Source organism: Trichechus manatus, unplaced genomic scaffold (genome assembly GCF_000243295.1).
Source record: "Trichechus manatus latirostris isolate Lorelei unplaced genomic scaffold, TriManLat1.0 scaffold00020, whole genome shotgun sequence".
Taxonomy (NCBI): domain Eukaryota; kingdom Metazoa; phylum Chordata; class Mammalia; order Sirenia; family Trichechidae; genus Trichechus; species Trichechus manatus.
Genome location: NW_004443956.1, coordinates 7,827,972 through 7,850,895, shown reverse-complemented (window position 1 = coordinate 7,850,895; position 22,924 = coordinate 7,827,972). Strand labels below are relative to the sequence as shown.

General features: G+C 43.4%; 1 protein-coding gene across 3 annotated transcripts in view; it reads left to right on the top strand.

Annotated features, from left to right (window-relative positions):
• The first annotated feature begins 562 nt into the window (after window positions 1-562).
• The window catches only part of MITF (melanocyte inducing transcription factor), a 311,890-nt gene continuing 289,528 nt past the window's right edge, over window positions 563-22,924 (top strand). For 2 of the 3 annotated variants that reach the window (XM_004372711.2, XM_012554486.2), the window contains exon 1: window positions 563-828. In XM_004372711.2, the coding sequence (XP_004372768.1) occupies window positions 725-828 (104 nt within the window). In that variant the 5' untranslated portion in view covers window positions 563-724. The remainder of the gene's footprint in view (window positions 829-22,924) is intronic. The other variant, XM_023727924.1, reaches the window with a different exon arrangement.

Here is a 22,924-nt window from a genome sequence, read left to right as displayed (position 1 = left end):
GTTATAGAAAAGGAACACATGAGAACAGTTTCTACAGCAATGTTTTAATTACAAAGTGAAGGAAAGTTCCTCCACTCTATTCTAGTTCGAGGTCAAGTTGATATGTCGCAGCAGCCCAGGGAAGCATGCGGGCCGATAAGAAGTCCTTTTTATTTTAAGGCAGGCTTGAATTCTAAAACTTTCTAGTGCCAAAACCCTTCAGTATTAATATTATTATTATTTTTAATAAGGACTCCTTGTGGCTTCGCAAATGTCTGTGCAGGAGTAGAAGTGACAGTGGGAGAGCCGGGCTGAGTCCGTTCTTATTAAATAGCTAAGTCTGTACCCTTGAAGCAAGCGGGGAGAGAGGAGGGACGGGAGCTGCTGACATTGACAATGAATGCAAACAAGAGTTGCACTAGCCTTGTCCACAACGTTGCCTCTCCCCCCCCCCCCGCCTGGCCTTATGGGAGTTGTAGTTTCCGCGGGAGCGACTCCCCAGGCGAGCCGGGAAGCCCCGCCCGGGCCGAACTACAGATCCCAGGCCACGTTCGGCCGCCAGCCCTCCCGCCCGGGTGCGAGTGTAAACTAGCCGTGCACGGGGCGGGCGGCGCGAGCGGGCGAGCGCTCTGAGCTTGGCACTGCGCGGGGGCGCACGGCTCTGGGGAGCCAGGCCCCGCTACCTTTCCTCTGCCCCGGCCTCTACTCTCACTTTCGAGTAGTGGAAGGACGAGAATCGGTAGCCATGCAGTCGGAATCGGGAATCGTGCCTGATTTCGAAGTCGGGGAGGAGTTTCACGAAGAGCCCAAAACCTATTACGAACTCAAAAGTCAACCTCTAAAAAGCAGGTGAGTGGTGACAGTTGGAGGGCGGCTAGGCGGACGGCTGGGGAGCCCCGCGCCTTCCATCCCGGGCCGTGGAGATCCGGTCGTTTGGGCTCTGGGACAAGGACCCCGTGCCCTTGCCCCGGGGTAGAGGGCGAACTGCCCCCCGCAGCTGAGGGGCGCGCCGGCCTGGCCGGTAAGCATCTAGGGAGCGCGGCGGGCCGCCGGGGATGTCGCGCCTAGGCGCTGGGACCCTCGTCTGGGGATGCCAGCTGCGGAGACCGGGTGGGGGCTGGGGAGCGACCCGGCGCGGAGGTGAGGAAGGACGAGCGCGGGCTGAGACGCTGTCGCTGTGGGAAGAGGGGAGAAAAAGAGTTTCTGGTGAACCCCTTTTCTGAAGATTCCAGCGACCCGAGGGCTCTGAGGCGGAGAGCTTGGAGGGATTGAGACGCGACGGTCGGGGTAAGTTATCAGCTCTTCTGTAGTCTCCTCTTAGGAGCCCGGACCCTCTGGGAAAACCCGCCCCTGACCTCCTCCAGGTGAGCTCTGCTGGGGCCCGCCTCTCACCTACCTGACCGCGGCGCGAGGGCGCAGGCCCCGGGGACAGCGGGTGGGCGTGCCTCCTCGTCCAAGTTAAGCTCCCTGGAAGTCGTTGTTGTTAGGGGCGGTCCAGTCGCTTCTGACTCACAGCGACCTTTTGTAGAATAGAACGCAGCACTGCCCGGTCCTTCGCCATCCTCACAATCATTATGTTTGAGCCCATTGTTGCAGCCACTGTGTTAGTCCATCTCGTTGAGGGTCTTCCTCTTTTTCGCTGAACCTCTACTAAGCATGATGTCTTTCTCCAGGGGCTGATCCCTCCTGATAACATCTCTAGAGTAAGCGAGACTTACTTTACTTAACTTTACAAAGCAAGGGAGATTTGCTTTACTGGAAATAGAGTCCCATTGAAATCCAGGTCTTCCCTGGAGGGGTACTGGGAGTGTCCCTTCCTGGCAGCGGCAGGCATTTAATTCTCTGTGCACTTCAGAAACTTTCCAGGAGAGGAGTCAAGATATGTGCGGGCCTGACATCTCACTACCTCTTGTTTCCTTTGCGCCTCCCACCTTTGCTACCTTCTTTCGACTTGTCTGGGGGAATGGGTTGGGTATCTTCCTTTTTCTCTACCTTGTGGCCATTCTGAACCCCTGGGACTTCTCATTTCCAATGTTTACCAAGAGGGAGGACGATCAGTTGAGGCTGTGATGGCAGAGAAGGGTTTACTTCCACCCCCTTCGTTGTGCAATAAGATAAGGCTATAACTGGAAGCTTTCAGTTGTGCTCCTGCACCCATTTCCAACTTTCTCGCCCCACCCTTCACCGTGGGTGGGGCCTGGTAGGGGAGAAGGCGCAGAAATCAGGGTGAATGAAGAGGGAGACAAAATCAGGAGTGAGGTGTGTAATCTCTATTTGGAGAGCCTGGGGCTACTACTTGCTCTCGCAGAAAGCCAGGGAAAGGTTGGTTGGTTTTAGGGCTGTGGCAGGACTCTGAAACCCAGTTGGGGAAGAAAATGGGACCAGCGCACCCACTGACTGCGTTGCTGAAGCAGCTTCTTTGCAGATGCACAGCAGAGATGGAAAGAAAACATCCTATGCAGTTAGAAGCCTAAAACCAACCTTTAGTTGGTGGTTTTTCTTCATAATGACTGTTTGTGTGTGTGTTGGGGGCCGGGGGTTTTGAGTAAAATTGTATAAAGGGTATTGTTGGTTGTGTTTATCGGGGCTTTATCTGCATTTGGCTGAAGGGACCAGTGTTTTACCGAGCAGTCCCTGCTTTTGCTTCTATAAGCAAATGCTTACATGGCCAGAATGAGGGAGTGAGTGTGTGTGTGTTGAGTCCTGGGGAAGAAAAAATGAATTAACTGGACTGTTTGGAACGTTTTTGATGATAGCTGATACATAACATTAAATTAGTTTGAGAGAGTGAGGAAAACACCATCTGGAAAAACACAAATGAGTGCCACGAAACTCATGTTGAAGGATTGGGGCCTGTTCTTTTTCAGAGTCGGCAAAAAATTACTTGTCAGGGTGAGCGTCCTCAGTAGCTAGCCAGCACGTGGAAGGAGGAATGTGGGAACGTGGGAAGAAATGGCTTCACACGTTGAGGCTGGAAACAGGTGCGGACAGAACTGGTACGGAGAGGAAGGCTAAATTAAAAAAGTGGTTGCAGAACTTATATGTGGAGCAGACGCATGCTATTTGAAATAAACCAGTTAAATAAAATCTGTGAATAAATATATGGGGTTGGCAAAATTTCCCTGTACTGATTTTCCACAGTTTTCTAACGTATTGTCATCGACATCTGTTGTGCAGCTTTAAAAGGGCTACACGTTGTTCAGGGTCTTCTCATTGCTTTTTGCGTTAGGTCTTTGCCAGGGCACCTCACTTTTCTGTGGGTCTTAGTAGGAAAAGGTTGAAATGGAAAGATTAAGAGTGCTATAGCCGTTCTGTCTTTCCGTTGTATCCCCTGGATTGTCCCACTGGAGTTGAAAATATGTCCAGAATCTGCCCACTTCTCACCAACTCCTCTACTGCTACTCTGGTCCAAGCCACCATCAACTCCCTCCCGGATTATTGCAGTAGTCTCTTACCTGGTGTCCTGCCTTCCACCTTACCTGCCTGTAGTGGATGTTCAACACAGCAGCCCCAGTATTCTTGTTGAAACTGGCTCTCAACCAGGGGTGACATCTGGCAATGTCTAGAGACATTTTTGGTTGTCACATAGAGTGGGTAGATGGTTGCTGCTAAACATCCAATAATGCATAGAACGGTACCCCACAACAAGGGATTATCAGCCCCCAAATTGTCAACATCGCTCAGGTTGAGAAACCTGGCATGAACTAACCCTCCGATGGCTCCTGTTTCTCTCAAAGTAAAACCCGAGGTCCTTAAAATGGCACCAGGTAGCCTATGTGGTCAGCTCCCTGTCCGCTCTGATGTCCTCTCTTACTGCCTGTCTCTTGCTCCCTCTGCTCTTGCCAGGCTGGTCTCCTCGCTGTTGCTAGAACACTCCAGGCCCCTCCCTCAGGGTCTTTGTGTGTTGCACTTGCTGTTCACTCTGCCCAAAGTCCTTTCCACACAGAGCTACAGCACTCACTCCCTCCCACTTCATGTCTTCTTTTAAATGTCATCCCCCGCAGCCCGACCCAGACCACGCTATTTACAATTGCTATCTCTCCACACTCTCAATCTTGCTTGCCCTACTCTGTTTTCTCCCATAGTACTTATATCCTAAGCTACTATGTAATATGTTTATTATGTATCCCTCCCCACTTGGTGCAAGCTCCAGGGAGCAGGGATTTCTCTGTGTTACTTATTATTCACTGATGTATCTCCTCAGCCTAGAACAGGGTGTCTCAACCTGAGCACTGTTGACGTTTTGGACTGGATAATTCTTTGTTATGTGTGTGCGTATGAGTGTGTTTTCTGCTTTGCAGGATGTTTACCAGTATCCTTGGCCTGTACCTATTAGAGGCCATTAGCACCCCCTCTCTACCCACTGTTGTGACAAAACCAAAAAATGTCTCCAGACATTGCCAAATGTCCCCTGGGTGCAAAATTGTCCCTGTTTCAGAACCACTGGCCTAGAATAATGCCTGGCACAGAGAAGGGGCTCCATAAATGTTTGAGTTTGTTATTGCTCTCCCTGTCAGTACCCAGCTCAGAGTAAGGTGTTTGGTTTTGTTTTTGCACTTAACATTGTGTTCCTTTCAGAATAGGTATCCACGAGGTGTCTCCCCAGAGGAATTTGTATACTCTTTATTTTGGTTGGAGCCCTGGTGGCGCAGTGGTCAAGAACTACGGCTGCTGACCAAAAGGTCGGCAGTTCCAATCCATCAGCCGCTCTTTGGAAACCCTAGGGGGCAGTTCTACTCTGTCGTAGGGTCGCTATGAGTCGAAATCGACTTGATGGCAACGGGTTTGTTTTTTTTTTTTATTTTGGTCAAGCCTAGATATTAACTGTTTCATGAGGGAAGACACATTTCATTCCTAATCGGGACCTCTTTGCCTTTAGGAATGTGAAGTTGCTGGATTTTGATTTATGCAGACCTTGTTTTGGTCATATTGACTGGTAAGGTTGTGTCTTGTGAAGATGACACGCTAGGAGTTGTTGTTGGGTGCTGTCGAGTTGATTTTGACTCATAGTGACCACATGTGGCAGAGTAGAAATGCCACATAGGGTTTTCTTGGCTGTAATCTTTATGGTAGCAGATTGCCAGGTCTTTCTACCTTGCGGCCACTGGGCAGGCTTGAAATGCCAACCTTTCAGTTAGCAGCCAAGCGTTTAACAGTTTGTGCCACTAGGGCTCCTTAAGAGCAAAAAAACAAAAAACAAAAAAACCAAACCCACTGCCATCGAGTTGATTCTGATGACCCCATAGGGTTTCCAAGGCTATAAATCTCTGTGGAAGCAGACTGCCACATCTTTCTCCTGTGGAGCTGCTGGTGGTTTCAAAAAGCCGACCTTTCAGTTAGCAGTCAGTTGCTTTAACCACTGCACCACCAGGGCTCCTAAGGGCTCCTTAGGAGAGAAGGTTCTAAGTGAATTGTTTGTACTTTGGTTTCCCCAACAAGGGTTTTGAAACCTTTGTGTGTGCTCCCGAGAATGAGTTCTGAAAGGTGGTGGCAGAGGAAAAGTGCTGAAGATCAAGAGTGAGCCCAGAATTCACAGTTCGGCACAGTCAGGGAAACAAATTTGGAATTGTTGAATGAGATCCGTGCAGCTAAGGAACTTTCTGTATGTCTTGTTGGCCTTAAAACAACATTTTAAAGCCCAGTAGCCTGTTTCTGCCTCATGGTTCTTTTGTTCAGTTTACTTGCTGCCATAGTCTGTGGCTTTGTAGTTGCTAATGCCCTTTTCCTGGAGGGACTTGAGGACTGGTTTAATTTAATTCTAATTTCTTCCCTTCTCAATTTTTTAGTGTTGTTTTAGGCATCTGTTATTTAACTCTCTGCAAATTAGAAATGGGAATGAAAGTGAACATTGGGTTTATAATGGCAAGACAGGATCAAGCAGTGGTTCTCCAGAGCTGGCTCAGAGAGATGTGTGGTGAGGTTTTCACAGGTTTGTGGTAAAATGAGAAAGATAAAGATGATTGTGTCACACACACATACATACATATTTGGGTATAAAGCCAGCTGTCATTTCTTTGATTTATTCTGAGATTTTTCCCCTCCTTTGTTTATAGTAAAAATGCCCTTTCTTGTGTGAAATGATAATCTCTTCTTGGCAAAATAAAACTGTCAGTCATTTTTTTGGTTTTGGAAAGTTTTCTGGTCTATCCAGTCTGGGGAGACCCACTAGCATAGGGATTAAGAGTGTGGTTCTGGCATCACCATCTGCCCCTAACTAGCTAGGTGACCTTGGGAAGGCTGGGTGACCTCTAATTTCAGTTTCTTCATCTGGTAAATGGGGCTTGCCTCCTGGTGGGCTTAGGAATATTAACTGTGACTTTGACCGTGGAAAAGTCCTAGCATGGTGCTTGGATCATAGCTCTCAGTAGATGTTAATGGATATTGTTCTTGTTGTTGTTTTTTTTTTTACTACTTAGCAGTGAACCCTGACATTCAGGAAAGTGTTTTTATTTGGTTGACTTTGGCTTTCTTTTCTAAGGCAAATACCATGCAATAAGATTCCCCCAATTTCAGTTTGCTTTCCTTCCCACCAAGTGTTCACATACATTTTTGCATTTTATATTTTTTATTGAACCCATAACATTTCTTCGTGCTCTTTAAAAAAATGACAATTTCATTATCAACGCATACATAAAAATTGATATTCACCGTGGTACGGTGCTTCAGTGTTAAGCCGGTGACCAGAGGGTTGGCAGTTTGAATCCATGAGCAGCTCCTTGGAAACCCTATGGGGCAGTTGTACTCTGTTTTATAGGGCTGCTATGACTTGGAATCGATGTGACAGTAATGGATTTATGTGCAAATTGATACCGATAATGGTAGCTAACATTTATTGAGCACATATTATTTTCCAGTCCCAGTTCTAAGTGTTTTTATGTGTTAATGTAACCTTTGAAACATTTGCATAAGTAATAATAAAAACCAATAATGATATTAATTATACTTTTAAAAACATGCAATATTAATATAGTGCTTACTACGTGCCAGGCACTGTTCTCAATATTTTACTTATGTTAACTTGGTTAATTCTCACTTCAGCCTGGGAGGTATGTGTTTTTATATTCTCATTTTATGGGTAAGGAAACTGAGGCATAGCAAGTAGATGGGGCCTGGATTTACACCGTGGCTGTCTGGCTCTATTCGCATGCTCTTATCCACTAGTCTAGGTACTGCTGTGCACGATTGTGGGGAATTCAAAGGTGTGTACTTTCTCCCAAACTCCCAGTAGGGTGAGGGAAAGAGAACTTGTGGATCCAGCTGGCCATACAAGGCAGTGGGATCACTGTGGGGAGATGGGCATCAGCAGTGGGAATTTAAGAGGAAAGGGAATTAGAGGGACAACTTTGTGGACAAATAGGGGTATTTGCGTCTGGCCTTGAAGATTAAGCAGTAACCGAGTGTGTTTCTCCATATTAAGTAAAATGTTAGATGCCTTGGAGGACGTAATCCTAAAGTAGACTTTTAAGGTTTTTATTTGTCTTTTAAACTTCTAACCAGACTCCCAGGTCTTCCTTGTGCTCTGCGGTCACCTTGTGGTGGTAGAGACAAGGTGCATGTGGACAGGTTTAGAGGAAGCTGTGCTTAAACGCTGTGTGCCAGGCAGGCTTGGACCTTCACATGGCTTGGCCATTTAACCACCATGTTCGTGTTTAAGACACTTAGGTTCTTGGAGTCTCAGTTTCTTTACCTGTGAAATGGAAGCAATAGAGAACCCTTTTCTTAGGGTAGATTGTTGCTGTTAGCTGCTGTGGAGTCAACGGTGACTTGTGGCAGCCTTACCTACAGCAGAACAAAACATTGCCTGCTCCTGTGTCATTCTCGCGACCACCAGCATGTTCAAGTCCGTTGTTGTGACACTTGTACCAAGCCATCTCACCAAGGATCCCCCTCGCCTGCCCTCTCTTCACCAAACGTGATGTCCTCTTGCCGTGATCGTTCTCTCCTGATGATGTGTCCAAAGCAAGCGAGTCAGACGACGTTCTGTTTTCGTTGCCTGATTTTTGGAAGTAGGTTGCCAGGTTATCTTCCCAGTCTGTTTTAGTCTGGAAGCTCTACTGAAACCTGTCCACCATGGGTGACCCTGCAGGTGTTTGAAATCCCAGTGGCAAAGAATCCAGCATCATAGCAACACGCAAGCCATCACAGTATGACCCACTGACAGACGGGTGGTGGTTATTATGGTTGGTAGAAGTTTTCAAACTGAGATAAAATGCATAAAAGGTGCTTAGCGTAGTGCCTAGCACATGTTACTAAGTAATATCAATTCTTCCTTGTATAATTTTGGCACAATAGCAAGTCCCTCCTCTTAGGAATAACTAAAACATGTATGGAATCAGGTATCTGAAGCAGAATAGACAAAATTGAGGTGCTTTAAACCTGGCAGATGTTTACATTTTATTATGTAAATTAGTTTGGAGGTATAATTAGATTGAAAACTTGATTAAAGTGGGATTCTAAGTGCTGGTTTTGTGTATTACTGGAGACTTCATCTACCCGGTTATTGCTATTTGTGGAATTTATTTAAGTGTATGTGTGTGTTTTAATTTCCTTTGAGTTCTGGTGTGCAGTTTGCACAGGCTGATGTTTATATCTGCTCCAGTTGTGCAAGAAGTGGAAAATATCCTTTTTTTAGAACAGGTCACATGTGCTTACTGTCAGGAATAGGACCTCAGTGTAAAAAAATGTATCTTGGGACAAATCAAAGTTACTAAATTTCTGTCTCCAACTGCTTTGTTTCAGAACTGGCAGTATTAGGATAAATAACAGGAAAAAAAAAATCCTTGGCTAATATATATATATATATATATTTTGTGACCATTTCCAAGGACAGCAAGCAAGAGTTTCATTTGTTTTGCATGTGTGATTGTGTGTATGTTTTAACTAGAAAATGTACTTTGCTTTGTGGTTTGTCTAATCCAAGTAAAGTATAAAAATATACTTGACTAAGCACCAGATATGCACTATTTGGAGAAAATAATCAAGAAGACAGGTCAAAGATATTAAATGCAGTCACTGCAGGCTTTTGATATTGTAAAGGCAAGTTTTCAGTTTATAAAGGGGTTCTCTTGAGTCTAGCGAACGTTCTGTACTCTGCAGACGAGGGATTATACCACGACATCAAGGCTACATCTTCACTGAGACAGATGAGGGCAGAGAGACCTGTCAGGCCTGGCTCTTGGTTGAAATTTCCACACAGCACTGTCCGCCTTCTATTCCTGAGGATTTCAGGAGGAGGAGGACTAGGTTTGACTCTTCTCTGTTAAGTCCATTTCTCTAGGCTGTTTTTTTATTTTTATTTTTAAATAATATTTTATTGTGTTTTTAGTAAAACTTTACACAGCAAGTTAGGTTCCTCTTTAGTAATTACTACACGTATAGAGCCCTGGTGGTGTAGTGGTTAAGAGCTCGGCTGCTAACCAAAGCATCGGCAGTTTGAATCCACCGATTGCTCCCTGGAAACTCTATGGGGGCAGTTCTGCTCTGTCCTGTAGGGTCTCTGTGAGTTGGAATTGATTCGTCGGCAGTGGGTTTTTTTGGTACGCATATTGTTCAGAAACATTGGTTACGTTTTTCACAACGTTTTAACATTCTCATTAGTTCCTTTCTGGATGTTTCCCTTCCAGTAATCTGGTTTCCCTGTGCCCTTACCCTTTTATCTTTGCTTTAGAGTAATTGTTGACCAGTTGGTCGCATATAGATGATTTTTTTTAAAGGTACGCAGTACTCACTGGTAGTATTCTTTATTTTATGAGCCAATCTGTTATTTAGCTAAAAGGTACCCTCAGGGTTGTTTCGGTTCAAGGATTTTGGAGTATTTCAGAGAGATACTCTTGGGAAGTCCTCCAGTCTCAACTGGTTCAGTAAGTCTGGACTTTTTAAGAGTTTGAGTTGTGTTCCACATTTTTCCCTGCTTCCGTCACAATCCGTCTATTGTGGCCCTGATCAAAATGGTTGTTAGTGGTAGCTGGGCACCGTCTACTTCTTTCTAGGTTGGTTCTGAAACCTGGTTTACTTATTTCTTTACTTCTTCTTTCCCTTCTGGGGCCTTTATTGCATGCAGTGAATAATAAAGAAGTACATCTGGCTTTTTATGTGTTCAGATGAGACATCTGTCTTGAGATTCAGAACGATGATTTCTTATCATCAATGGTCAACATTTCCGGGGCTTCCGAAGCACTGGACACTGTGCTAAGTGTGCTAGAGATGTTATCTCATTAACTGTATTGCATCTGAGCTAGGAGTTGAATCAGGGTAGGCTGAAAGGGAGGCCGTGCTTTGGGGAGTGGGGTAATGGTGAAATAAAGACACACAGGGAAGTAAATGGTACCTCAAAATCATGAAGTCCCCTATCATCTTCTCTGGAGTCTTTGGGTGGTGCAAACTGTTAACATATTTGGCTACACCAAAAGGTTGGAGGTTTGAGTCCACCCAGAAGCACCTCAGAAGAAAGACCTGGCAATCTACTTCCAAAACCCTATGGAGCACAGTTCTACTCAGACACGCATAGGGTTGCCATGAGATGTAGTTGACTTGACGGCAACTGGTATCATCCTCTCCAAGGCACATCAGAAATTTTCCTCAATCATTTTAAGCAGAGGCAGCGTAACTTTGGGGTCAGAAGGACTTGGATTTATTTGTTTTTCTTTTCCTTCCTTTCCTCCCTTCTTCCAGCAGATTAAAATTAAGCGACTACAGTGTGTCAGGCTCTGTGCTGACTGTGGGGGAATCAAATGTAGAACTAGACAGGCAAAGTTAAAATGTAAGTGCTTACATTTTAGAAGTGCGGAAATGATTAATAAAAAACAAATAAATAAATGGGATGATTTTCAATAGGTGCTGTGAAAACTAAGGAGTCCTGGTGGTGCAGTGGTTAAGCACTCAATTGCTAGCCAAAAGGTCGTTAGTTCGGACCCACCAGCTGCTCTGTAGGAGAAAGATGTGGCAGTCGACTTCTGTAAAGATTATAGTCTTGGAAACACTATGGGGCAGTTGTACTCTGTCCTGTAGGGTCACTATGAGTCAGCACTGACTCAGCGGCAATGGGCTATGAAAATTAAACAGTGTGCTTACTGACAGAGCGTGACTGAGAAGGGAGGGGGCTGTATCAGATTGAGTGATCAGGAAAGATCTTACAAGGAAGTAATTTTGAGGCAAGACCTGAATGTCCAGAATGAAAGGTGCAAATCTTGGTGCTACCACTTACTAGCTGTGTGACTTTGAACAAGTTAGCCAACCTCTCTGAACGTCAGTCTCCTTGTCTTAGGCTAGGTTCTCTAGAGAAGCAAAACCATTGAAGTGTGTACATATATTATACACACATACCCAAAACCAAACCTGTTGCCGTTGAGTTGATTCTGACTCATAGCAACCCTAAAGATACACACATATATATGCATGTATGTGTTTGTATATGTGTATATACATATATATATATGTGTGTAGAAAGAGAGAGAGAGAGATTTATATCAAGGAAATGGCTCATGTGGTAGTAGAGGCTGGAAAGTCCCAAATCTGTGGATCAGGCATCAGGCTGGAGGCTTCTCCTGACTCACATGGCTGCAGGGGCTGACGAACCCAGCGTCAGCAGGTCAGGTGGTAGGCTGATGGCTTACAGGCTGTGGAGGCTGACAAATCCAAGATCAGCAGGTAAGATGGCAGGCTCAAGTCCCAAGAACTGGAGTTCAGATAATGACCAGCCAAATGCAGAATCCAGAGCAGAGCAAAAGTCAGTGAGCTTTGCCAGAAAGTCCATATATATTGGACACAGGTCATACCCCCAAGGAAACTCCTTTTAAACTGATTGGCTGCTCATAGCAGATCTCATCATGGAGGAGATTACATTATATCAGATCTCTAGAGGTGATTACATCATTATATAACTGCCAAACGACATCATAACTGCCAAATGACATCATGACTGCCAAACCACTGAGAGTTATGGCCCAGCCAAGTTGACACTCAACCTTAACTATCACATCCCTTTTCTGTAAAATAGGGCAATAGCTACGGTATAAACCGGCTGTAAATATAGAAGGGAAATGTATGTAAAGCAGCTAACATTAGGTTTTATGCTTAGTAGGTACTAAGAACAGACAGAGGACTGGTTTAAGGTAATTTATGAATGTTGTTGTTAGCTGCCGTTGAGTCAGACCCTGACTTATGGTGACCCCATGCACAATGGGATTGGACCATTGTCATTCACAGGGTTTTCACTGGCTGATTTTTGGAAGTAGATTGTTAGGCCTTCCTTCCTAGTCTGTCTTAGTCTGGAAGCTCTGCTGAAGCCTGTTCAGCATCACAGCAACATGCGCTCCACTGACAGATGGGTAGCGCCTGCGCATCAGGTGAGTTGGCTGGGAATTGAACCCGAGCCTTGTGCATGGAAGGTGAGAATTCTACCACTGAACCACCACTGCACTCAATATATGAATAGGGGGAAAGAAATACAGATGTTGATCTTCGTTGTGTTTATAACTTGGTCTTAAGTGTATCCCTACTGTTGAGTGGGTCAGAAATTTATGCTTGTTGTTATAAACCTTAGCCTCGATTAAAAGTGGAGATGAGTCTTATTATTTTTATTATCTTTTCTTTCCTCTAGGATCATCTTACTCAGTGTTGTACCCCCCACTTTTCCCACTGTTGCTGTGTTGACATCATTCATGCCTGACCTTGCTTCCCTCATGTTTGCCTGGGAATGGTTTTTGGCTGGGTTTTTGAATGACTCTTTGTTGTAAAGGAGAGGTCTAAGTAATCTAGGATTAAAAAGTGAAGGCTAAAGTTGATTTAAGAAAATATACATGCACCACCACACACCAACACCACAAATATGCCCAGCGTAGAACTCCTGACTCCCAGTCCTGTGTTTCAGTCACTAGACCACACTTCCTGTCTATACTGATTTGAAAATATACTGACATTTGATGCAGAAATGAAAAAGAAGAAGCCTCTCCTCCCACACACCACCTCAACCTTTTACCAGCTTTGACACCCACAGGCAATGGCTTGTTTTTCATTCAAACACTCTTCTAAAAAAAAAAAAAACCTTCAAAGCATTCAAATTTCAGTAGTGGCACTCTTTGATTCCAGGAGTTATGGAATGGTAGCTTTCAAAAGGAAAAATCTTGGGTTATGTGAGAACAAACATGTAAGAACCCAAATGCAGTGAGTTATAGGTCTGTTGGAAGGAACTTGTAGAATCCTCTCCTTCTGTAAGAAAATGTGGGTTATTGAGCAATTTCAGGAGGCCTTCCCCCTCCCACCTTCGTCCCTACCCCAAAGTGGGATAATTTGCTGAATCATTCACACACATTGGTCTTTTTTCCCTTGTGATCATGGGCGACGTCGGAAAAGTGGTTGTCCTCACTTTTGGGAGGATGGATAGCTTGTATTTGTAGAACAGTGTTTCCTTCTGTAAAGCTTACTTGCTCAGAGGGAAGAAGATTTGAGGCAAAGAGGATTCATTTAGCCTGATGGTGGATTTCCCTGTTTAAGTTGATGTCTTAGTTAACTACTGCTGCTATAACAGAAATACCATAAGTGGATGGCTTGAACAAGCAGAAGTTTATTCTCTCACAGTCAAGTAGGCTAGAGGTCTGAATTCAGGGCGCCAGTTCCAAGAGAAGGCTTGCTTTCTCTGTCAGCTCTGGAGGAAGGTCCTTGTCATCAATCTTCCTCTGGTCTAGGAGGTTCTCCATGCAGGAACCCCGGGTCCAGAGGACGTGCTCTGCTCTGAGGTTGCTTTCTTGGTGGTATGAGGTCCCCCACTGTCTGCTCACTTCTCTTTCCTTTTATCTCTTGTAAGATAAAAGGTGATGAGGCCACACACCAGGGAAGCCCCTTTTTACATTGGATCAGGGATGTGACCTCAGGCAGAGATTAGAGTTTACAACACATAGGAAAATTACATCAATCATAAAATAGAGGACAACCACACAATGCTGGAAATCATGGCCTAGTTGAGTTGACACACATTTTTGGGGGGACACAATTCAATCCATGACAGTTGGGAAGTAGCAGAGTCCTAGTAAAGTCTACCAGCAGAGTTCAACAAGATGTGGCCACATTGTTCTTGCACGTGGCCTATCCCAGCCTAGTGGAAATAGTGCTCTAAAATTGAGTCCACAAACAGACAGATTGTAACAATGCCCTCTCCATCAATAGGGCTGGGTGTGTTATTTTTATTTTCTAGCAAAAGTTGGAAAAAATATTCTTCCAGTGTCAACTTTGCTCTGTTGTGTTACTGAGCCTGCATAACTGCGCCATCTAAATTCAGAACATTGGCACCTTGGCCAGTAGAACCCTTTGCAACTAATTTATAATGCTTTTGTCAGAGAATGTCTATGAGCAAACATGCAAATAGCATTGGCCAGGTAGGATCATTTACTTTTAAAGCAAGAGGGTGACACCAGATGTGTAATCTTGAAAATTCTATTTATTTATTCTCTTTATTTTTAAAGGAAGAGTCTACAGTAGCTTATGTGAAACAATCTCTAAAAATATAAGCAACTGGCATGATTCCTAGTGACATTCCACATAAAAGTGTGCTGCAAAGAGGTATGCTTGGAGAGTAACTTATAAGAGGTTGGTTACTGGCTTGTGGTATATTGGACAATTGGTTTGTAGACTTTTTGTAGCCACACCTTGCAGCATCTGAGCATGACCATTTTCCCCACCTTTCTTTGGGTAGATAAACATGAGTACTATTTTCTCTAAGTAAATGCTGGATGGGTAGATGCTACATGATAGGATCTTGGACTGTAATTCTGATAATGCTGATTACATATGGAAGCTTTAAATCTTTGTTGATTCAGAAATGAACAAGAGGGTTTGATGGTGCTTGCTTTGACATAGTATTAAAGTCACTAAAATGCATGATTTTACGGCAGGGAGCTGATAGCAAGGGCAATTAATTGTGGTTTGTTTTGGAGTCAGTGATGCTGGTGTCGAGGAATCTTTCCCTAGTGTACCCCTTTTTCTCATTTGTGGGTTCATATACCTGGTATATTTCTAATCATTTCTCACTGGCAGCCAACTTCCCTTTCCTTAAATATTGCCTCTAATGGACACTTAAATTTTGCCTACCTATAAGCTTTATTCTGCATTTCTTGTAATAACATTTTCCACATGCTCAGTCCATGTGGTTCAGTTTCATGGCTCCAGGAGGGGAGAATTTGATATAGGTCTGGCCACTTTTTTTTTTTTTTCTTTAATCAGAGGGATTGGTTTTGGGGAGGCACACCTTGACTAGTTAAAGTGAATTCCAGGATTCCCTTGGGTGCTATTGGAAAGAGTTCTCCCTTAACTTCCATTGGCCTGAACTTGAAGAGATGTGCTTGAGAATAAAACCGTATCTCGGAAGACAGAGAAAAACTGAGTCCTTATATTGGGATCATGTTAGCTGCTGTAACAGAGTGACATGTCATAGTCATATGTGTAATAGTTCCTGGTTGGTGGGCAGCTTTCCTCCATGTGGCAAATCAAGAATCCAGGCTCCTTCCAACCTGTGGCTCTGCCATTGCCTAGGACTCTGGAGCCCTTTTGCTTCCAGTGGTCTAAAGGGAAAGAAACAGAGGAGCAGGCATACCTAATCTCTGAAAGTGACACATATTACTTTTGCTTACATTCTGTTGTCAAAGGCCAGTCTTATGTCCGTATCTGGATGCCAAGGTGGGGTTTGGGAAATATAGACTCCAGCTGGGCAGATGTACATCTGTGCTATAAAAGAGAACATGTTTTTTGGTAGATAGCTAGTCCTCTTTGGAGAGTTAGCCATCCATCCTTGGTCCCAGCAGTAATGTTTTTGCCTTCGGAACAAGCTATGCCTGTCCTTGATAGGCCTAGTTAGGTCTATTCTCGGACTTTTCTGTTATTTAATAAAAAAAATTCTTAAAAAAATTTATTTATTTATTTATTTATTTTTGTTAAACGTGGTTAGTTTGGATTTTCTGCCACTTGAAGGAGAACTGCCCAAACATATACACTGCCTGTATCCACCTGTATGGAATGCTTCCTGTTCCAAGTTAATTAAGCGAAATCACCCTCCCCCTTCCCAGCTACAACAGTATACCACCACTACAACAAAACCTTAGTGCAATGGTTTTGAATGTGTGGCTGCCAGACCAGCAGCTTCAGCTTCACTTAGGAATTTGTTATAAATGCAAATGCTTAAAATTTTTTTTTTTATCGTGGTAAGTGGATATCTATCTATATCTATCCATCTATCCCTCTCTCTCGCCATATATAAAACAAAACATTTGTCATTTCACCGTTGTTTTGCATGTACAGTTCGTTGGCATTAATTATGTTCATCATCACTACACTGTTGTGCAGTCATCCCTTTTACCCGTTTTCACATTTTTTCATCAACCTTAAAAGAAGCTCAGTGCCCCCTGAGCAATGACTCCCTCTTTGTGTCTCCCTCCCACCCACAGTAACCAGGAATACACTTTGGTTTCTATCCATTTGCTATTCTAGGTATTTCATATATGTGGGATTGTAGAATTTTGTCCTTTTGTGACTGATTTATTTTACTCAGCAAAATGTTTTCAAGATTCACCCATGTTGTAGCACGTATCAGGACTTCGTTTCTCTTTATGGCTGTGTAATACTCCATTGTATGCATATACCACATTTTGTTTATCCATTCATCTGTTGATGAACGTTTAGGTTATTTCTACCTTTTGGCTATTGTGAATAGTGCTGCCATGAACATGAGTGTACAGGTTTCTGTTTGTGTGCCTGCTTTCAGTTCTTTTAGGTATAAACCCAAGAATGAGACTGCTGGATCATACGGTAACCACAAATTCTATGTCTCTGTATTGAATTATTCTTTATTGATGCCTTAGAATGAAAAATTAACCTGGATCAAAATGAATTTAATAATAAATGGTATGTTGCTTGTGCTCTTGTCAGGCCAGAGAGGATTACTGATAATATTGGTTAGATAGATAGACAGACAGACAGATAGCTGCTGTCAAATTAATTCTGACTCACGAAGACCTTATGTACAACTGAATGAAATGCTGTCCAGACCTGAGTCATCCTTACTGCCGGCAGGTTTGAATCGGTCGTTGTGGCTGTTACGCCAATCCATGCCACCCAGGGTGTCCTTCACCCTCACTGGCCCCCTACATCACTGAACATGATGCCCTCCTCCAGCGATTTATCCTTCTGGATGATGTGTCCAAAGCAAGTGAGTCGGATGTTGTTCTGTTGTGATCCATAAGGTTTTCATTGGCTGATATTCGGAAGTAGATCTCCAGGCCTTTCTTTCTACTCTGTCTTAGTCTGAAAGTGCCGCTGAAACCTGTCCACCCTGGGTGACCCTGCTGGTATTTGAAATACTGGTGGTAGAACTTCCAGCATCACAGCAACATGTAAAGTACCACATTATGACAAACTGACAGATGGGTGGTGGTGATAATAATTACTTAATGGTAAAAAAGAAGTTCCCTCTAGGAAAGTTAGTTATCAGATCTAGTGATCTGATAGCGAAACCAGGTAGGATTCTTGGTTGTCTAAATGTGATGTTTGAGTGACCTGGGGTTAACCTGTCTTTACTTCTGTAAGGAACTCTGGCCCAAATCTCAAAAGGTGATTGCAGTTTAATCTAAACTCTGAAACTGTGAAACTCGAAGCATGCTGTAGTCATTTGCCTGAAACTTGTGGTTGAGAAACAGGGGAATGGTGGTTTTGAGTATGCCCACATGACCAAATTGTTTTTCACAAAACCTCTGCTGAATAAAATTTGAAATACGACTGTCAGCCTGTTTTCCCATCTTAATGAATTCCAGACAGTTTTGTAGAGTTTGGAAGCTTCCAAAACAGAGGGGCGGAATGACTTCGACCAGCTAACATCTGTTTGGTCAAACCTAAGGGTGTCCTGACATCACAGTCTTCACTGCCTTATTCCCCTTGTTCTGAATCGCACAAAGCCGATCACTTCTCTGATGGAGAGGGGTAGACTGGGAGAGGGCCAGGGCAAGGCATTGTGTCAGACAAATAAAGCCTGTGGAAACTTCTGGACTTTTTATTTACCAGGAAATTCAACCTATCCCTGTGTTTAATCCATTTAGGCCCAAGCCTTTTGAATTACTTTTTTTTTTTGTTTTTAAATTTTGCGGCGTGTTGACCTTCTTCATAGAAAAAGCCCTGATCTGTTCTTACGGTAAGCTGGTTAAGAGCTCCTTAAATAAGTCTAAAGTTCTGGGTTTAACCTTTAGAGTAAGACAGATTTTAATTTAAATTCCAGTTTGGCTACTTGCTAACTGTATATCTTTGGACAAGTTGCTCTTCTAGCCCCTGTTTCCACAACGGTAAAATGGAGCTAATGGCTAATAATATGATCTAAGTTACAGGGTAATGGTGAGGATGAAAAGATACAGGGGCAGAATGCTCAGCCACAGCCTAGCCCTCAGTGCTCAGTAAATGATCCCTTCATTGTCATTACCTTTTTATTCACAGCATCAACAGGTTTTTTTGACTTGACATGAAGTTTGAATTTTAGACACCTTGATAAAGAGCAAATGACTCAAGGCAATCAGCAGGAGAAGAAAGGGGTCCATACAAGAGATTGTTGTTGGCGAGTGTTGAGTCTGTCCCGACTCATGGCAGCCTCACACACAAAAGAACGAAATGCTGCCTGGTCCTGTACCATTCCCATGATCAGACTATTGTTATCCATAGTGTTTTCATTGTTTGCTTTTTGGAAGGAGATCTCCAGGCCTTTCTTCCTAGTCCATCTTAGCCTGGAAGCTCTGCTGAAGCCTGTTTAGCATCATGGTAACATGCAGGCCCTCATGGACAAATGAGTGGTGGCTGCACATGAGATACTGGCTGGGATTTGAACCCAGGTCTCCTGCATGGAAGGTGAGAATTTTACCACTGAACCACCAGTGCCCCCATAAGGGGGGCCTACATAATATCCCAGTTGGATAATCAGCATCAGAATCTCTGAGAGTTGATGCAGGTCAAATGGTGGTGACCCATGAGATGCCTGACAGGGAGGTATTTAAGGATGGCACGTGCTGTTTACATATAAGGTGTTCATTTTGTTGCCTGAACAGTCTTTACCTTTATCGACATGTTCCCTTTCATCATAATTATAGACTATAGCTAGGTGGCGGGATAAATAATAAGTTGCACTAATGGAGATGCAAAACATCAGGGCAATAGAAGCTGCTCAGCTCCATTGCTGTCTCAACACGGACATCGATAATTCCTAACGGTCATGTTTCAGCATTGCTTATAACGAGTTCCTGCTTTATCTTTTCACATTTAACATACAGCCTCTTTTTATGGTTCTTTATCCAACATAAGATGTAATGCTCTGTAATCTTGAACTTCAAAAAATCTTCATATCTTTTACTGTTCTAAGATGTTTCCCTTGTAGGAGCAATGGATAGCTATTTGAGTGACTAGGAGGTAAGTCTGGATTTTTTTTTTTTTTTTTTCATACCAGTGCTTTAGCTTGCTTTTCTTGATTATCATAAAGTTTCTCCCCAAAATCCTGTGGCTAAACTGGTCACCAGAAATCAAAAAGCGGGGTTAGCTTGGCTAGTAATTATCTTTCTCAGGTGAAAAATTCCCATTTTATTGCACATGTATGTGGATGCCTTCATCAGTTAGAGCTTGGACATGTAATGTGTATAATAAGGTTGCCTGCCTTACCAGATTGTTGTAGAGGTTTCAGTGAGACAAGGAGAGTGTATTACCTAGATGTAGTAAGGGCGCAATCAATGCTAGCTGCTGTTGCTGGTGTCATGATTACCGCTACTCCTACTAACCATTGCTGTTGAGTCCATTGCTGTTGAGTTCATTCCGCCTCATAGCAACCCTGTAGGACAGAGTAGAACTGCCCCATAGTGTTTCCAGGGAGCGGCTGATGGATTTGAACTGCAGACCTTTTGGTTGGCAGCTGAGCTCTTAACCACTGCTCAGGCTCTGCTACTTCTACTACAATTACTGAGTACTTCTGTACTACTGCTGGTGTCATTGCCATTAGCATTAAGGGTTTGACTAAGAATCAAAGAAGTGATGTGTTAGTTGTCTAGTGCTGCTATAACAGAAATACCACAAGTGGATGGCTTCAACAAACAGAAGTTTATTCTCTCACAGACTAGTAGCTAGAAGTCCAGATTCTGGGCGTCCAGGGGAAGGCTTTCTTTCTCTGTCGGCTCTGGAGGAAGGTCCTTGTCATCAATTTTCCCCTGGACTAGGAGCTTCTCAGCACCGGAACACTGGGTCCTAAGGACGTGTTCTGCTCCTGTCACTGTTTTCTAGGCGGTATGAGGCCTCCCTATCTCTCTGTCTCTTTTATATTTCAAAAGAGATTGGCTTAAATTATAGATTAATCTTGTAGATGGAGTCTGCATAACTGCTGCTAATCCCATCTCATTAACATCATAGACATAGGATTTACAACGCATAGGAAAATCACATCAGATGACAAAGTGGTGGACAATCACACAATACTGGGAATCATCGCCTAGCCAAGTTGACAGATATTTTTGGGGGACACAGTTTAATCTGTTACAAGTGGTTTCTCTGTGCTACCTCAGGTGGGTGGTGTTTTGAATGTCCCCATTGTTTTGTGACTGTTAAATAAATAACAATTCGATTCTCCATAGTTTAAAGTGACCCAACCAAATAGTCAGTTTTCTCAAGCTTGCAATATATGTAGCAAGTTATTGAACCTGTGCTAACACTCTTTTTCAGCCCAGCAGTCCTCTAGACCACTTCTCCCAACTGTCAGCTGTTAACATGCATCCCACTGCCATGGAGTCAATTCCGACCCATAGCGACCCCATAAGGGTTTCCAAGGCTGTTAATCTCTACAGAAGCAGACTGCCACATCTTTCTCCTGTGGAGCTGCTGGTGGTTTCGAACTATGGACGTTTCCGTTAGCAGTAGATCACTTTAACCACTGCGCGACCAGGGCTCCTGTATGTTACATGCATAGGAGTGGGAAATAATTTGATTACCAGTTAATGGGATATATCTTCTACCAGAACCCATCCATACATTGATACGTACATACATAGGATTCCAAGGCATCATTTTTAGAGTATTTTCAGCCTTTTTTTGATATTGTCATGAGTAGTCAAAACTGGATTCTCAGTTAAACAGATCAGGATCAACTGGACGGCAGTGGGTTTGGATCCTAAGTTTTATAGGGAAACACGGAAAATGAAAGTTGTCCTCTTTCCATGTGATTGAAACATGCAAATGAGAGCATTGAAACAATAGGTGCCTAGAATTAGGTACGAGTGAGAACTGATGTATTCATAGAAAAGAATGAGGCCCGAGAAACATTGGTCAGAAAATGGACCGGTCTGATGGGCCGCTGGGCCCAGCATTCAAGTGGGATGACAGGATGAATCTGCGTAGGCTCGAGTTGAGAGTTGGGACACTCATAACTAGGGGAAGAGCCAGCCATCAGAGCTAGAAAAGGCAATTTTGGAAGTTCTGTTTGTACATTTAGTTCTTGGGCATCTAAATAGGAGGACATTAAGAGATCTGACTCTTTATTTTCTCAAAGTCATGATTTGGGAATTATTTGCAGGAGCCATGGGCAGATTTTCCTTGCCTTGTGAAATAGAATGATATTAATGAATACTTTTTCAGCCTACTGTGGGAATAGGAGATAGTGGTGAGCAAAAAGGGTCAGGCCTGAATCCCTATTCCCTTGGCGAATAGGTGGCCGTCAAGGGATGTCTTGACCCCGGATCAGATTATAACAGGACAGAAGAGCTCTTTCTGGAGGAAGAAAAGAACCAAAATAGTGGGTGCTTAAATTACCCTGGGAAAGAAGTATATTTTAAACTGGTATTCACCAGAGATAGTCTTTAGCTGCCAATTTGTTTGAAGTCTTTATTTAAAAAAAAAAAATGTTTATTTTATGGAGCCGCAGAGGGTGGACAAACCCCTGAAACTGTTGCTCGGAGATAGTCTTTAAACCTTAAACCAAAAATATCCCATGAAATCTTCTTAAAACCAGACAGTAGTTTAGCTTAACTAGTAAAGAATGTCTTCCTTCAGCCAAAGATTAGACAGACCTATAAAACAAACAACACATGTAGTTCAACCATGTGTATGAGACTACGTGGGCACACCACCCCAGGGCCAAGGACCAGAAGGCAGGAGGGGACAGGAATGCTGAGCCAATGGAAATGGGGTACCCGATGTCGAGAAGGGGAGAGTTGGCACTTTGCGGGGTTGGCAATCAGTGTCACAAAACGATGTGTATTAATGGTTTAATGAGCAACTAATTTGCTTTGCTCTGTAAACTTTCATGTAAAGCACACACACACACACACGCACACACAAAGAATGTCTGCCTTGAGTGTTATGGTCTTTTAATATTGATTTATATGGGATCAAATTGACAGCAGCAACTCAAAAGATTAGATAGGAACCTTTGGGGCAGTGACTTCTTATTGTTAATGGGGGAGGCACAACTCAGAAAAGGAGTGAGAATGGTTACACAACTCGAAGAATGTGATCAGTGTCACTGAATTGTATATGAAGAAACTGTTGAATTGGTGTATGTTCTGCTGTGTATATTCTCAACAACAACAAATAAAATGAGTTATAAAAACAAAACAAAAATGTAGATTAAAAAAAAACCAAGCATCTGAAATAGGCCTACAGGTGATAAAGTCGATTTTCATTGTTCATGGATTCACAATTTGCGAATTTGCCTCCCTGCCAAAATTTGTTGGTGAGCTCAAATTCAATACTCGTGGTGCTTTTGCAGTCATTCACGACGTGCACAGAGTGTGAAAAATGCGAGTCGCCCAATGTGCACACTCCCAGCTGAGGTTGAACAAGGCGACTCTGCCTTCTTGTTTCAGCTCTTATAAACAGCTGTCCTTTTTTTTCTTATTTTTTTTAAAATTGTACTTCAGGTGAAGGCTTACAGAACAAATAGTTTCTCGTGGAACAG